General features: G+C 41.4%; 1 protein-coding gene across 1 annotated transcript; it reads left to right on the forward strand.

Annotated features, from left to right (window-relative positions):
• Positions 1-1,300: 1,300 nt before the first annotated feature.
• Positions 1,301-10,767, forward strand: slc43a2b (solute carrier family 43 member 2b). The gene is made up of 13 exons (XM_046040437.1): positions 1,301-1,460; positions 3,539-3,731; positions 3,930-3,985; positions 4,097-4,173; positions 7,203-7,295; positions 7,398-7,531; positions 8,001-8,202; positions 8,335-8,473; positions 9,262-9,394; positions 9,585-9,717; positions 10,204-10,277; positions 10,398-10,521; positions 10,606-10,767. Exons 1-13 carry the CDS (start codon positions 1,301-1,303, stop codon positions 10,765-10,767), a joined length of 1,680 nt encoding a protein of 559 aa, XP_045896393.1.
• Positions 10,768-15,905: the final 5,138 nt, after the last annotated feature.

Consider the following 15,905-nt stretch of genomic DNA (forward strand, 5'->3'; position numbering starts at 1 on the left):
ACTGACTTTTTGGAAATATCGAAGCGCTAGGCCTGTAACAACGCTTTTGAGCGCTGGTTGGCCGAGGTGCTGACATCAAAAAGCCAATGGTCAATAGGGGGCGCCATGTGAGGGCCGCCTGCGTATATAACCTGGCATTTCACAGAAAACTGGTCACTTAACTGGCCCAGAGTGGAACGTAGTGTGAAGCTGGATGGTGCAGCTTATAGCCTGTGGAGGTAAGGAAGTTATTTGCCTGGATAAATTATATACCAGTAATTTACTCAGAATTGTGGGGAAATGGATGAACAATGGGAATATTTGTTTTCAGTTACAGAAACAAGTTTTCCCTGATTTTAAACGTGTTTACTTGCTTATTTCTTCTCCATGAGATCTACAAATAACTCTGCAACTATTTTTGTCTTACTGGTTGAACAGAGTGTGTGTGTGTGTGTGTGTGTGAGAGAGAGAGAGAGAGAGAGAGAGAGAGAGAGAGAGAGTTTGGCTATGTGCAGCTGATTTGTTTATTGTTTGTCTGGCAGCTCCTTTGTGTTTTGGATGCTCCACAGTAATTGCAGAGGAAAGTTGCGGTTGGATGGGCCCAAGAGGACATTTAGGGGTTGTTTAGGAGAGAAGGGGAGAGAGACAGAGGGGCCATGGGCTGAGGGAGCAGTGAGAGAGCTGCATTTTTTTTATCCAGTTTGGACGAGTTTGCTTTTTTCACCAAACAGCAGAAACTCTGTGATGCCACCACAGATGCTTCTTTAGTTATTAATGCCTATAGTGAGATGTAAGAACTTAATCCCAGCAGCAGAGTGATGTAAGGATCTTTGCACTAGCAGGATAGTTAATAATTCGCCATCCGCTGTTACTATTATTAAGTTTAGTTCTTTAGAGCAACTGCCATTACCTCTCCCCTGTGTCTAATTAGAAAGGAGACTTAATTAATCAGAAGTAATGACAAAAACAGAGCATGTGTGAGATTTAAAGGTTAATTTTCACTCTATTTCACACAGTACACAGTTTTTTTCAGTTAGGATCAAAGTTAAGTGTATAGTTAAGTTCATATCTTGTGATCTTATAAAAGCTGAACCTTTCTGTGACTTCAGTGATAGGCTAACCTTAAAACCTCCCCCTTCCTCTTGTGCCTTTCTCTTCCCAGATAAGTGATCAGTGATCCTTCATTCTGAGCGTCAAGGCGGCTCTCTCTGCGCTCGCAGCTTGCTCCTTTCTGTCCTCTCTGGTGGTCGCTCACTCTACTTTCTACATTTATTTTCTGTGGTTCTTCGCCCTCTCTGCCCGTAATATCTTTCCTTCAACCATGCCTCCGACCCTGGCCACAGCGTTTGCCAGGCGCTGGTGGATGGCAGTGACTGCAATCATTGAGAATCTGCTCTTCTCCGCTGTGCTGCTGGGATGGGGTTCGCTCCTCATCATGCTCAAGTCAGAAGGCTTCTACTCTTACCTTTGCAACGAGGAGGGTGAGTCACAGCTGTTGTATTTCTGTATTGACAAAAGGATTATTTCAGTTCCTACACTATTGACACATTACCTATCTGTCACTTTTAATACCTTAAATTGCCTTGATGGTGAAGAAATTGATCATAAGTAAAGGCAAATAGTCTTTAGCATCTGCCCTTCATGTGGTTATAGCACAGAACTCTTTTGGGGGATTTGGGGACGTGTCCTGCATTTCTTCCTGAACTGTACAGCTATGGGAGAGATACACACGCACACACACACACACATTCCACTATCCCCCGTGGGGGACGTTGAATGAGCTGTTAAAATGAGGATTCGTGCTGAGGGATGCCTTGTCAGTTGTCAGTCAGTGTTATCATATAAGTTAGGGCAAAGGAGGGAGCAAGGTTTTATTCAAGAGATGCAACTTGAAACTGCTGCCTTTTTTGCCTCCTCCATTCAAAATAAGTGTTTTCTTTGGAGGGGTCATGAGCTGTTTTTTAGGAACTCAGGAGATTAAGCCTGATCAGTTAACTTAAAGAGAGAGCAGGGTCGTCAACGTGGTCCAAAGTTATGGAGTAAAAGGCTCCAGTGGTGCCAACTAAACTGAAGACATGGCAGCAGACTGATTTAGAGGGAACTGATAAATCAAAGGGGAACGGGATCAGCTGTCCTTTTGCCCTCATGCCAAGTCCCTCATCTCTAAAGCTTCTTCTGTTTTTCTCCTTGTCCCCCACTCTGACCACAGTCAGGCAGGTGCTTTGTGTTTTTAAGTACAAAGGTGGAATTGATGCACACAATGGCCCCAGTCAGGTCTAAACTATTGGTCTGATTAGTTTTTTCTCTCTCACTGGTAGCCGCCCTATCTCCTAGGGAGTTTACACTTGACTTGTAGAAGGATGTATTTCTAACTCCTGGTAATGGCACTGTCTTCCTGTTAATCTTCATTTGCAAGTGATGCAACTTTGTCAGACAGTCTGTGCCATCTTTAGGCTTATTCACTAGTAGTTATTAGAAGCATATCCTAAAATTTTAAGTTTAGAATTGGGCATCCACGGCTGTGAGTGACTTCCTGGAGCAGTGCCACAACTGTCAGTCTTATCTTGCCCTGATGATGTAAGAGGGACAGGACAGCAGCAACAGCTCTTTTCAGGCATGTGACATGTGATAGAGGGATGGGGAGATCCACGGCTGGATTTTATTACTGATAATATGAAGGTTTAAAGTCCACTGATAAAGGACAGGGCCGGAGAGAAGACTGATAGCAAAGTGATGAACAGTAGAAATTCAACCACGTGTGGGGTGGACAGTAAAAACAAAATGGTGGATAAAAAAAGATAATGATGATGCAGTGCAGATCCGGCTTTTGTGCACATGCAGCAGAAATATTGGCGAAATGGTTAAAGCTGTTCATGCTCTTTGTCAACCAGCTACTCCCTGTGGCTTTGCTCCAGAGCGTATGATCTGGTATTTCCTGCAGAAGACCTTTGCACTTTGTTATGAAGCTCATCATGGTGTTTCACACATACATGCCTCACATGACTACAAAGATGTTGGGTGGCTGATAGGTATACAGGAAAGTAAACCAAAAAACATCAGCTCGTACATGACCAATAAGTTCCCAGACTGCTGCTGCCCTTCCTCCCTCACTTGGACTTTTGTACCTTTTCACATTATCTCCTTGCAGGTTCTGATGATAATCTGAAGTTTATTGCCAGATTATCATGTTTTTTCCTTGGCACACACACACAGATCCTGTGAATAAGGAGAACTACCACCTATACACTAAACCATCTGCAGGAGCACACAGCTGAACTCAGCCTTACGCAGTCATATGTTTATTCACACCATCCAACCTTTATGGATGATGCTAAATGAGACATTGTGGCATCATGAACCATCTCAACTGACAGTGTATTTTCTACATGCATGCCTGTCCTGACTTCCTTTTAATCAGGGTATCTTTAAGCTCATATCCTCCTTTCATCATGTTCTTCAGGCAATAGCTCCAGCTACAATCTGTCCCAACCCCTGGTAACGCAGACACCCGATGAGTATGAGTACTATGAAAGCGAGGGTGCCGTGGTTGGTCTGGGAGACGGAGTGGAGATGAGGCCCCTGGTCCCTATGGATGGCTCCCTGAGGATGAACGGCTGGCTTATTTGTAAAGAACAGGATGAGATGCTGAACTTGGCGTTCACAGTGGGCTCCTTCCTGCTCTCAGCCATCACCCTGCCGCTCGGGATCGTCATGGATAAATATGGGCCTCGCAAGCTACGACTGCTGGGCAGGTAGGGCAAGAAGAGAAGAAATAATCCAAGTTAAACATGGTGTTGTTTCTGGAAAGACAATTCTTTTTTCTGTGAACAAACTTCTACTCACATTGTATTGGGAACATGTAAAACCCTTCAAGAAGCAAAAAAAAGGCAGAGAGAAGTTGCTTAACTTAAATTCATCTTCAAGTGTTTGACTTGATCATCTATTTTCAGCACTTGCTTTGGATTGTCCTGTCTACTAATTGCTTATGGAGCCTACAATCCAAATGGTAAGTCCACCTCAACAGTACTTGTGTGTACCTTTTTGCATTGTATTTGAAACAAAGTGCAGTAGTTTGGTTGTTGACAGACTCGTGAGCTAACATCTGTGTCATTTGCAGAACTTTCTGTCCTTATCTTCATTGCCCTGACTTTCAATGGCTTTGGGGGCATGTGTATGACCTTCACCTCTCTCACAGTAAGTGTGCGCTTTGTAAGCCTACTGCTGCAGAGCCTTTGCACCTGCCGCATAACATTTGATTTTAAGATGTATATTTTCTATCTTCATAGATCTTTGTCTCACTGTTCCTGCTCTCTTTTAATAGTTTGCTGGCTCGCTGCCTGTTCCCCCTCTCCCTCCCCTCTGGTCTGGCATTCTGTCATTTTTATTTGCTTCTTTGCAGCACTCTGTGTTCCTGCAGACAATTGGGCTCAGCATTGTATGGGGTGGGGGAGGGGGGTGGTTGATTGGACAGAAAGTGGAGTAACGCAATAATTCATTATCACTTTTTCACTGAATTTTTTTTGTGCTTCAGCAAGAACATCATAGCAACAGTTGGGCTTTCAAGCTGCTCATGTGGCCGTCTTTCTCTTTTTATGCAAACACATGCAATTGATGTACATGCACAAACATAACTAGCAATGCAGCATCCAGCTCCAAAGGGAATAATGAGGCTGCATAGCAGAGCTACGACTCTAATTTGCAGTTTTACGTTGCATAGCAAGTAAAAAGTAAAAGAAAGGATAACTATCAGAAACCTCAGAATTGGTCTACGATTCATACTTTTAGAAAAGCAACACACTTTGCTCTTTAGGATTAACTTTGTTTTCATGGAAATTATATTGAGTACCCCTCTAACATTGTCTCATGCATGATCAATAGTTTAAAAGTAGCAAAGTATCAAAATCGATTTCTCGCATTCTTCCTCCCTGTCTAAACCTGATTCTACATTACTCACAATGCAGCTCAGATATTCGGCTGTGTTTTGCTAATAGCAACTTATTTGGCCTCGAGCTGTTAGCCTCAAGCACAAATGAGGAGGAGGCTACTGGGGTCTGGTGAGCTCACTTCTTTTTAACTCCACACCATCCAACATTTTATTTTCACACTTGTAGTCTTAAACCCCAAGCACCACTAACTTTAGCTTATTTCATGCAGCTAAATCTGGAACCACAAAAGGTGTATACAACCTTTCTTACATGCAGTATTCCTCAGTAGTAGTTCTCCACGTAAGCAGACTTATGTGGAGACTAACATTAACGCTAATATTGAACAGAACCACAGATACACAGGGACAGAAAAACAACTGATGCCCTTTAAGATTCACATAGTACACGGGATCAACCCCTCACCATTCCTTTGCATTCTTTCCCTGCTGTTCTTCAACTGCCATCAGTTCAGCAACACAGGAGTCCTGGGCTGTACCATGGTGATGCCGTTCACTGTAGAGGGGCTCTGCTCCAGTAAATCTCCCAATAAAATGCCCCACCACAGGCTGTTACTATGATGTACACTGTTAATCTCCAATGTGGTATTTGCTGCATCGACCTAAATCTCCCATTAGTTGCTCCCACTGGCCTGAATGTCTGTGATGTAGTACAACCATAATTTAGGGCTTTGTTTGGCCTTATACCACCTTTCATTCCATCTCTCCTACACAATCTCAGTGTTGGGTTAATCATTAGACTCTATACTGCTCCTTGACTCATTGACTCCTTGATCATAATTCCACCTCAAACCTGCAGGCATCCATTCTCAGCTGAGGGGTGTTGGGTAATACTCAGCTGCCCTCAGCGGACGCCACTGGCTCCCTGCCAGTGTCAGTTGTCAGGTCACCTTTCCCCCTTCAGGTTTGTCCTGCAGCTGCTAATGAATGTGTAATGTTTCAATAATCTATTGGAACAGTTTTCTAAGTAGATTATATTGCTGGGAGATACTGTAACTTGGATGCTTCTATATGCAAACTTTCTCAGCACACACACACACACATACCTCTTCCTCAGTTTCCCCAGCTTATGTAATTGAATGTGCTTGTTGTTGTGCAGTCTCTTGAAAACAGAACAGCTTGTGAATGCCTTTGTATTTGGATGTTTTGCCACCTGCTGTCTCCTGTCGTCTCTGTTTTTTGTCTCCCTGCTCTCTGTTCTCGTGCCTCAAACGAGAGTAAAGCAGAGAATCGTAACCTCACCTCAGTCACCCCCTTTGATTGTTTCAGCTGGATAGAATTCGTCAGCACTGCGTTTGTGTCGTGTGTTTTATATTCTCTGATCTTCTTCATGTAGAGCCATGTCTGTTCGCTAATTGGTTCCCACTGTCCACACTGACCCTGGTGTCAGTAGGCACCATCCTCACAGTGTCCCCAATCTGTCCAGGCCCTCAAGCTTAGAGGAGCTACACTGCAGCTGAGCTCACCATGATCTTGGCATTAGATAGTCTAAACTTGATGCTTACTAGTGCTGGACAACAATTAAAATTTTTAATCACGATTAATTGCATAATAATGCACAAAATTGAACAATGACTTTGAAAGTAGTGTATTGCGCACTTTTAATTTAAACATACTGCTATATACAAGTGCAATAACGTGTGGTTTGCAAACACTTTAAACAAATAAGGTGAATTTTACCAGCAGTATTCCCTTTACACTAGCAATAAAATATGTCTTGTAAATCTCAACTTAAACATTAATGTAATCAAATCAAATATTAAACCAAAGCTATTTGTCACTGCCAGGGCATTACCTTTTATCTAGCTTGTTAAAACAAGTTAGAGTCCAGAGCCACAATCATAACATCATAACAGGCACCTTCTGGGCAACAGGTTAACATATAGGCCTATGAATCTGTTTTCTTGTTGTTGTTTTTTCTGAACAGGTATCAGCAGAAACATTTTTCTTTTATCAGGGAGCAGTATAAACAGTCTATGTTCAGTAGCAAGTGTTCGAGTGACGTGAAATGGTCGCCTCACACACTTGCTGCCAAGTCAAATTGTCTTGAACTTTTTGTATGCGACGTGGAGCACAAGCATTGGAAGAGAGACCGATCCTCACTGTTTCTGAGACTTTTAAAATAATAATAATAAAAACTTTGTCGGCGTTAATTAATTAATGCATTAACGCGATAATAACGCGTTAACGTGACCAGAACTAATGTTTGCTAAAACTCAGGGACAGGTTGTGATGATGTGATTATCTGAGTGCTGATCTATCTGTGCCTTTTCCTCTCTAGCTCCCTAACATGTTTGGGGACCTCCGTTCCACCTTCATCGCCCTGATGATCGGCTCATATGCCTCCTCCGCTGTCACCTTCCCTGGTGTCAAGGTAGCAAACACTGATTCCCCCCCACACATCCACACTTTATGCGTAAACAGTTTGTTGTCTCCTCTGTTTTTGTATTCATCTGTCATCTTTTGATGTGCACAGGTGATCTATGACCTTGGCATAACTTTCATCACTATTCTAGTGGTGTGGGCTGCCTGTGCTGGACTGGTCTTCTTGAACTGCTTCTTCAACTGGCCTCTGGAACCGTTTCCTGGACCAGAGGACATGGACTACACGTTAGTAGCACAGATACACACACATCTCAGAGATCACTGATAATACATTTGAAAATAAGATTTGTAAGTCTTTTAAAAACAAAACTAGCTGGACTAATGAACTAATAGCAGTCTCCTGTGTGTTCCAGAAGCCATCACCACTGACACTTATGTAATACTGTATGTTCAAAAATGTGCAGTGTATTGCTGCAAGGTTAAAGTCTATCTGCTGAGGATCACACTTGTCAACTAAACGTATCCCTGTGGTAAACCCTTGTTAATTAAAATCATTCTTTTGTCATGCTTGTGCAGCAGAAAACTTTTCCAGCTGATTGGTTCGCACAGGACTTGTAGAATTTCCTCCACAGGATTTACTCTAGACATAGGCCTCAGGGATGTCAGAGCCACAGCTATATTGTACCGTTTTAGCAATAATTACCACATTAATATGGCATGCATGTTTCCCATATGTCCTCCTCTTCTCTTTCAGCATAAAGATCAAGTTCAATTGGCTGGGCTTTGACCATAAAATCACAGGGAAGCAGTTCTACCACCAAGTGACCACTGTGGGCCGTCGTCTGAGTGTGGGCAACATTCCACAGAAGGAGCTGGCCATTAAGGACGGGAACAAGCTCTGCCTCTCCACCACGGACCTGGAAATTGACTGCAAGCCGCAAGAAGAGTGTAAGAGTGCCTAAGCTCCTGATGTGTGTCTGCAGTTAGCAAGGATGTTAGTAAAAGTCAACCCCCCCTCTTTTTGTGCTTCTCACTGTACTGCATGTCATTGTCCTCTGTTTGGTTGCTGTTTCTCCTCTGCAGCCCAGTCATTCTTGAAAACCATCACCAGCACGATGTTCCTGCTCAGTCTGGTGACCATGTCCATCACTCAACTTCGTCTCTTGTTCTACATGGGGGCCATGAACAGCGTCCTGGAGTCGCTCAGTGATGGAGACCTCAACAAAGGTCTGTCTCTTTGTTTTGAGTATCTTTCTGCCTTTGCATGTAGATGAACATTGATTTTTTGCTTTACCTAGAATCGAGTTGTGCTTTGCTGTGTCTGTGTTCAGGAACTTTTTATCATGATGTAAAAGCAGCTGGACTTACTTGTTTTTTCAATTGAATTTTCAGTGGAGAGAATGGAAGTTGGTAAGACTAAAGTCCAATAGTTGTATTATTAGAGTACTGAAGCATTAGACAACAATTAGAATTTAACCTCTAGTCATGTATAGGTTCACCACCACAATACTTCACTAGATCCACTACCATTGCTTTCTGGCTTTTGCCATAGCTGGTGTTGTTATTTCATTATTTGACCTTGGCTGTTGTCCATGTCAATAACCAAGTCCTTCAGTTGTCATTCAGCCTTAATCTGAAACCAACAGGTATCACATCATTTGCTGTATTCATTAACTAACTTTGCCCCTCAGCATATGAGCTGTTTCACATGACGCACTTTTAAGTGATCATTACTCCACTGGCCATAAATCGCCTCATAATGGCATGAAATTGACTTTTGAACAGCCGATTTCTCCATATCCACTGTTGTTTCACTCAGTGTGGCTCTACAACCCAGGACTAATGATTAACTGTACCGTCACAGTCATTAACCAGGTAGAAAAAGGTCCTGAACCCTTCATCTTATCGTCTTATGCTTTCCTCTGACCCTACCCCTTTCTGTTTTTTTCTCAATTTCTAATATTTATTGCACTTTTTTAAAAAGCTTTTTGTCCTCATTCTGATCCCTCTCTCAGTGAGTCTGTACTCCTCCATCTTCGGCATGCTGCAGTTGCTGTGCCTGATGACCACTCCCGTGATTGGTCAGATCATGGACTGGAAGCTGAAAGAGTGTGATGATGGTGAGGAGGAAAAGGAACCCTGCAGCAAGTGAGTCAAGTTTGAGTTGTTCCTAGACTGCCCTTAACCCCCTTTCCAGTTATAGGCCCAGACATTACTGCAATGTTTACTTGCCAGTCTGATGAACAAAACCAAGAAATCAACCTTTATTGTGGGAGAGTTGTGATATCAGTACCTGATAACCTGATCTCTCTTTCTTATGTCTGATTTTGACCACTAGGGGGGAGAAAAAGAAAAAGCGCAGAGACAAAAAGACCCAGAAGGTGACCAATGCCTTGCGAGCGTTCATCCTCACAAACGTCCTTCTAGTGGGATTTGGGATCACCTGCCTGGTGCCCAATCTCCCCCTGCAGGTGAGAGGTCCACTTCAGTTGTCAGAGATACACACAGGTCTGCAAAATACTTCAAGGATACAACTGCTATGCAAGCAAAGTTATCAGTGTCTCTTTATGACCTTTAGAGATTTTCTCTAAAGAAGTTACACATAAGCCTCTTTTTTACAGACTGTTGACACCAGAGACAGACAGTTTTGTATAATTCTAGCTAGCCTGGCTCTGTCTGAAGGCAGAAAAGTTAACCTATAAACCAGGAAACACAGTATTGACTGGATGCAGATTAAACAACAGAGGATAGTATATTCCCCCTGCTACTGGCTGTAGCTTCATATTTAACAGACAGACATGAGAGTGGTATTGATCTTCTCATCTAACTCCTGGCAAGTATGAAAAAAGGTATATTTCCCCAAAAATGTAGAACTGTTCTTTTAAGGTTCTCATAAACTGGCTGAATTAACCAAATGATTACGAATATTGAATTCTTCTGCTTTCATCTTTCCACAGATTGTGTCATTTGTCTTACATACTGTGGTGAGAGGATTCATTCACTCTGCTGTTGGCGGCCTCTATGCTGCTGTGTAAGTGTCAGTGTGCCTCTACCCTCACACACACACACGTACATAATCATCATCATCATCTCCGTCTTCTCTATGAGGATGTAGCTTCAAACTGAGAAACTACTGCTTCTGTCTCTCCAGGTATCCCTCCTCCCAGTTTGGCAGTCTAACAGGCATGCAGTCTCTGGTCAGCGCTGTGTTTGCTCTACTGCAGCAACCCCTATTTTTGGCCATGATGGGACCCCTGGAGGGCGACCCACTCTGGGTATGAATACACACCCACACACACACACACACACTCAAAAACATGCACTCACGGGTATGGCTAATTCTGGCGTCTTTCTTCCAGGTCAATGTTGGACTCCTTGTTCTCAGTATGCTCGGCTTTTTGTTGCCGCTCTACCTGATCTGCTACAGACGGACGCTCTACAGAGAGCAACAGCAGAGGGAGGACAACGCTAAGATCTACATCAAAATCAACGGCTCCGACATCCCAGAGGCCTATGTCTAGAGAAAAGTAAATGCAGAGGAATGGAAAACAGAGGATAAAGAAAGATTTTTTTTACTGAGAAACACTGGCTATACAGTAATATGTGCACATATACACGTACAAAAGGACATTTGAAATCTTGACTATTTAGAACATCACATTTAACATACTGGATATAGACATACTCTATCATTTTTATTGGTCTCCATCGAGTACACACACAGACAAACAGGCAGCCACTTACATTTTCAAAATCCCACCAAGATAAACTGATGCTGCAGTTGTCACCGAAGCAAATCCATATGATGGGCGCTGAGGAGGAAAGTGAAACATGGAGGGGGAAAGAAGAACAAGAGAGAGGAAAGACTGTGAAAGGAAAGAGGCATCAGCCCTCTGCATTCCCCCAAATCCTCTGACTTCTCTTTATATTCCCTCCTCTCTGAGTGGCACATTAGTGCAGCTGCATTCCACATAAGACTGCTTTAGTATTTCCCCATATAAGCAGAAAAGGGAATAAATGTCTCCCTCACAACCCACCTCACCATTATAAAGTGAGTGATTCCATGATTTTGTTTTGTTTTTTGTTTAATATGTTGACTTTGAATCATCCTGTAGTTGTAGATTGCGTAACATGGTGCTACCTATCCATTCATCAGATGGATTTTTTGATAGATGGCGTAAGGTAAGTATGGACTAAATGGCATTAATGAGCGACAGGGAGAAGAGCTTTTCTGCTGATGTTTCTTGAGTGAGTAGAAAGGACAGTCATTGTGATTAATTATAGGACTGGATTTTTTTCTTTTTTAATGAGGCTAACATCTTATTACAGTATGAATCTACTGTAGCTTAGAATATACTGTAGTATTGGATGAATGTCAATGTTTTTTGGGGGGCTGTATTCTGTAAGAGGGACATCAAACAAACCGGTATTCTTTGCTAACAGCAAAATGTGCATATATATTTAGACTATTTATTTAATTTCCTGCCTTCTTTAGTTTTCTTTCTATACTATACTGCCTTTTGAATATACCTCCACATAAAAGAAAAGATTTGTTAATTGGGCGGCCTGTTCTATTGAACCTTTTTGTCCATGTCAGTGATAATAGTCTCCCTTTTTTTATAAATACCATTTATACATCAAGGTTTTTTAACATTTCAGTATACTTAATGTTCTCAATTAAGTGTATCCGTAAAATCAACATCATTCAGATGCCTTAGCTTAAAGTCGTTTCAGTTCAGTCTGTCTATCTACTGTCAAGAGAAGGTCAGCACTTTAAACCCTGTCAACCACAAACATTGGCTACTGTCAGCACTTTTCTCCTGATGCCTCTCTAGAGAAATAGTCCCTCTTTGATTCTGAGCTCCTCCTCCCTTCATACATGTATTTATTTTATTTGACATTCACTTTTCCATAATAAGTTTCATGATGTATTTAAATTGCGCTGTGCTGGCAACTACTAATTTGTCTGACCGTACACTGTGTTGTTCGCGTAGAGCTCTTTCTTCTATCACTGAAGATAATGTAGAGATGTGTTGTTGTGCAGGCATTCCTGTTTAAATATTGAAGGATTCCTGGGGGTTTAATAAAGATGAGTTGCTCTTTAAATGGTTGCTCTTGTTCATGTTTTTTTCATTTGCTCACCAGGCTACATTATATGTCTCCTTGTAACCATATCTGTGTAATTCTTACCTGGCTGCATAAACTGTGGCTATTCAATGCTCACTTCTGAGTGTGGTGATAGCTGTTGCAGTTTTTCAGATTCTGAAACTACCTCTTTCTGAAACTCATAAATACAAAATGACGTAAGCCCACTGATGAAGTGGCCAGTGTCTTTCATTAGTGTGCAACTGGCTCCTATGACGATCTATTGTTGGCCTGTTGGACAACAATGTCCTTTTGAGATTTGTTTTGTTTTTTTTGTTTTTGAATTTGTGCTTGTATTTGACGTTTTGAGTTTATATTTATAAGAAAATTAAGTATAATTTCACAGAAGGTTAAAAAAGATTTAAAACAAATTTGTAGTTGATGGAGTTTTATGTAGTTTTGCAACAAACCAGCAGAGGTCAGTATTAGCAGCGTGTTATTGGATGAAGAAACTAGGGTACATTTTGGTCCTTTAGGCTTTATTGCAACTGAAGTATAGTTATGTTTACTGAATATTTGATACACAAAGACCTGGATTTGAAACACACTGGCAAATAAAAAATAAAAGAAACCCATTTCCCAAACAATTATACCAAGTTTGGAAAAATAAGGACGTGGCTTCTGATCTTAATTGAGCCTGATTTTTGTTTTTAGCACATCGTTCTGTATAACTGCACAGTTTTCTCACGTACCATGTGTTATATTTATCCAGAAAGTACTCACATATGAACTGCTAATCTACTTTAACAACAGGGTCTCCTGATTCCATGCCCTCAGAGAAGCTTGTTCAGAGGTGAGATAAGGAGTAATTTTGAACAGAATTTTTTTCACCAGATGTTCCCGGTTTGGTTTTGACCAAGTTTGTCAGCACTCTGCTCTGCCACCTGATACTACACTCCAGCAGATTGTTTTCACTTGACACCTCAGCCCCTCTCGTCACCTGAGAATAGATCTGAGAACGACACTCACATCAGGGACCAACCCATCCACAGTGGCTCCTGGAGCTCTGCTGGCCTGGTGCTGCTGCTGCTGCTGCTGCTGCTGCTGCTGCTGAGGAGGAAACTGTTTGTTGGCTGGCCAACCGCTGTGTTTTGTTCAGGTACACAGTTCAAAGAAGCAATATGATGCCACTGGCTTAGAGACTCATTGTAAAGCAAGTAGTGTTGAAACAGTTTGACCACACACTTCTTACAGTTTTTCTCACTCACATTTCTCAAATTATCCATAACATTTGCAAAACAGTGAGTGCATTTCTCGAAACATATCGAACAAACAGCACAACATAGTGGATTTCCTGCAAAAGCCTGTAACTTGCTCAAAATCCTTAGTCTATCTCTCAAAAGCAAATCTTTATGTCACTGAACATGTCAGTGCAATCAGAATGAGAAGTCCTTGTATCATTGTTTACAAACAAGATAGTCAAAATGTTTAGTCATGTTATCAATATAACTGTACTCTGTAAGTGTTTTCTGATGTAAACTATGGCTAACTTTTTAATGAGATTGAAAATGCACAGTGTTGCAATTTTTCAATATGGCATATCAAATTCAACAGTATAAAGTTATACATTGCAAGAGATTTGACAGGATCACAGTAAAGTTTTTACTGTTCGTATTATAATTTGTTGCCAGACCATATCATTGTGATACAGAAAAGAAAAACTGACTGCATAGCACAATGGTAGAAATTACAAAATTAGAAATGTAAGCATGTGAAACACTCCTTAGGCTGATGTTTCTGTCTGTCAGGTCTAAGATTCTTATCCACATCAATGGATATCTCTGGAGATATTTGCAAAAAAAAGTCTAATAGACATGTGTAGAAAATATGATTGACATATATATATGATATCTCTCTCTCTCTCTCTCTCTCTCCCTCTATATATATATATGGGCTAGCCTAATTCGACTGTCAATCTCACAGTCGCGTTAATTTATCACCGTTGATGAACCACACAAAGAATATTATATAGTTTTTAAATAGCAATAAAAAAAAATTAAAAAGCAATAATATAATTTGAAATAGACCCGTGAGGAACCTTGACATGCATGCAGTTGTCGGTAGCAGGGATTGCACGCAAAATTCTGCACAGGACCGGTGAATGGCAGGCGAGAGAGAGAGAGAGAGAGAGAGAGAGAGAGAGAGAGAGAGAGAGAGAAAGGGGTCAACAATAAGCTTCATACAAGACCAGTGAATGGCAGGCTAGCCAAAGAGAGAGAGAAAAGGGTCTTCAAAAAGCCTTGGTTTAGCTGGAATTTTACAGTGTAAGTTGAATGAATAGAGACTGCAATAATAATACATTGTGATCAGCATGACATAAGCAATTGATAATGTAGGAAACAGCAGAAAGTTGTCCATAATCATTTGCATCAATGTGTCAAAGCACTTGCAATATGTTCAAAACAATTAGAAATTACTTTTATGATGTGCACAATTGATAAGATGATGTGGAGGTTGAACAAGTAGTTTTGAGAATTTAGATTCTGATCTGAGAAATGCACCAAGGAGACTGAGAAAAACTGAAAGTATGAGCTAAGGGCATTTTATCTGTTGTGCTCAAAATGATCATACAAATCAGTGAGTCAAATAGGGGGGAAAGGTAAAAGGCATTTGGGCAATATACAGTAATAAAACACACTTTAGCACAAGGTATTTGTAATTATTTTAATTATATCCAGCAACCTTCCTGTTGATATATATGAATTCAAACCTGACTGAACATAGATAGATAGATAGATAGATGTACCATTTACTTCATGGTACAGTGCAGGAGGTGTAAACGCCCCTACAGATGAGAAGACAGAGGATGAAAAGCGGATGTTGGCAGACGGATACAGTTGCGCTATAAATACAGCAGCAGTGGGCTGTTACATAATTTTAGACTCACACACTCACTCTCATCCCGCGATCTCCGGGATGTGGGTTTGGATTAGGGACTTGTGATGTCTTGACATCGCATCACGCGCCATCCTATAGACCCGTGGGTGGTAGATCAAAGCGTGGCCAGGGGACCTCCGTGGGGACCTTGAGAGAGCCTGTAATTCCTAAGTGGGTTTATCAGGATGGCTGTATCTTCCTTCCACGGTTTCATCTTATGGTCACAATTGAAAACACACAGGCCTGAAATATATTTGATAGTCGTTTTAATGTAAAACAAATAATTTCATGTGACAGTAGTGGACAGAAATGAGTAAGGAATTTCTGGAGGCAGATAATCACATTGGATGCGTGGACTTTGTTTAAAGGGCTTAGAGAGCTGACGCACCGTGCGTCTGTGCCAGCGGTGGTGGTCCCCGTGTCATGCCCATATACACTCTGACGGTGAATAACCACGCTTCTACATCATCGTGACAGCGATGACGCAGAGGGTATTGCACACGCTCAAGAAAATGGTTCAAAATAGATAATTTATTTGTTTTGGTGATTTGTCTGATGTGTTACCGGTTTTGGATTTGTTTTTTTAATCCATTTTTGTTCTCATATTCTTTGTTAATGCCGGTATTAGCCTATTAGT

The sequence above is a fragment of the Micropterus dolomieu genome, linkage group LG23, assembly GCF_021292245.1.
Source record: "Micropterus dolomieu isolate WLL.071019.BEF.003 ecotype Adirondacks linkage group LG23, ASM2129224v1, whole genome shotgun sequence".
Classification (NCBI taxonomy): Eukaryota; Metazoa; Chordata; class Actinopteri; order Centrarchiformes; family Centrarchidae; genus Micropterus; species Micropterus dolomieu.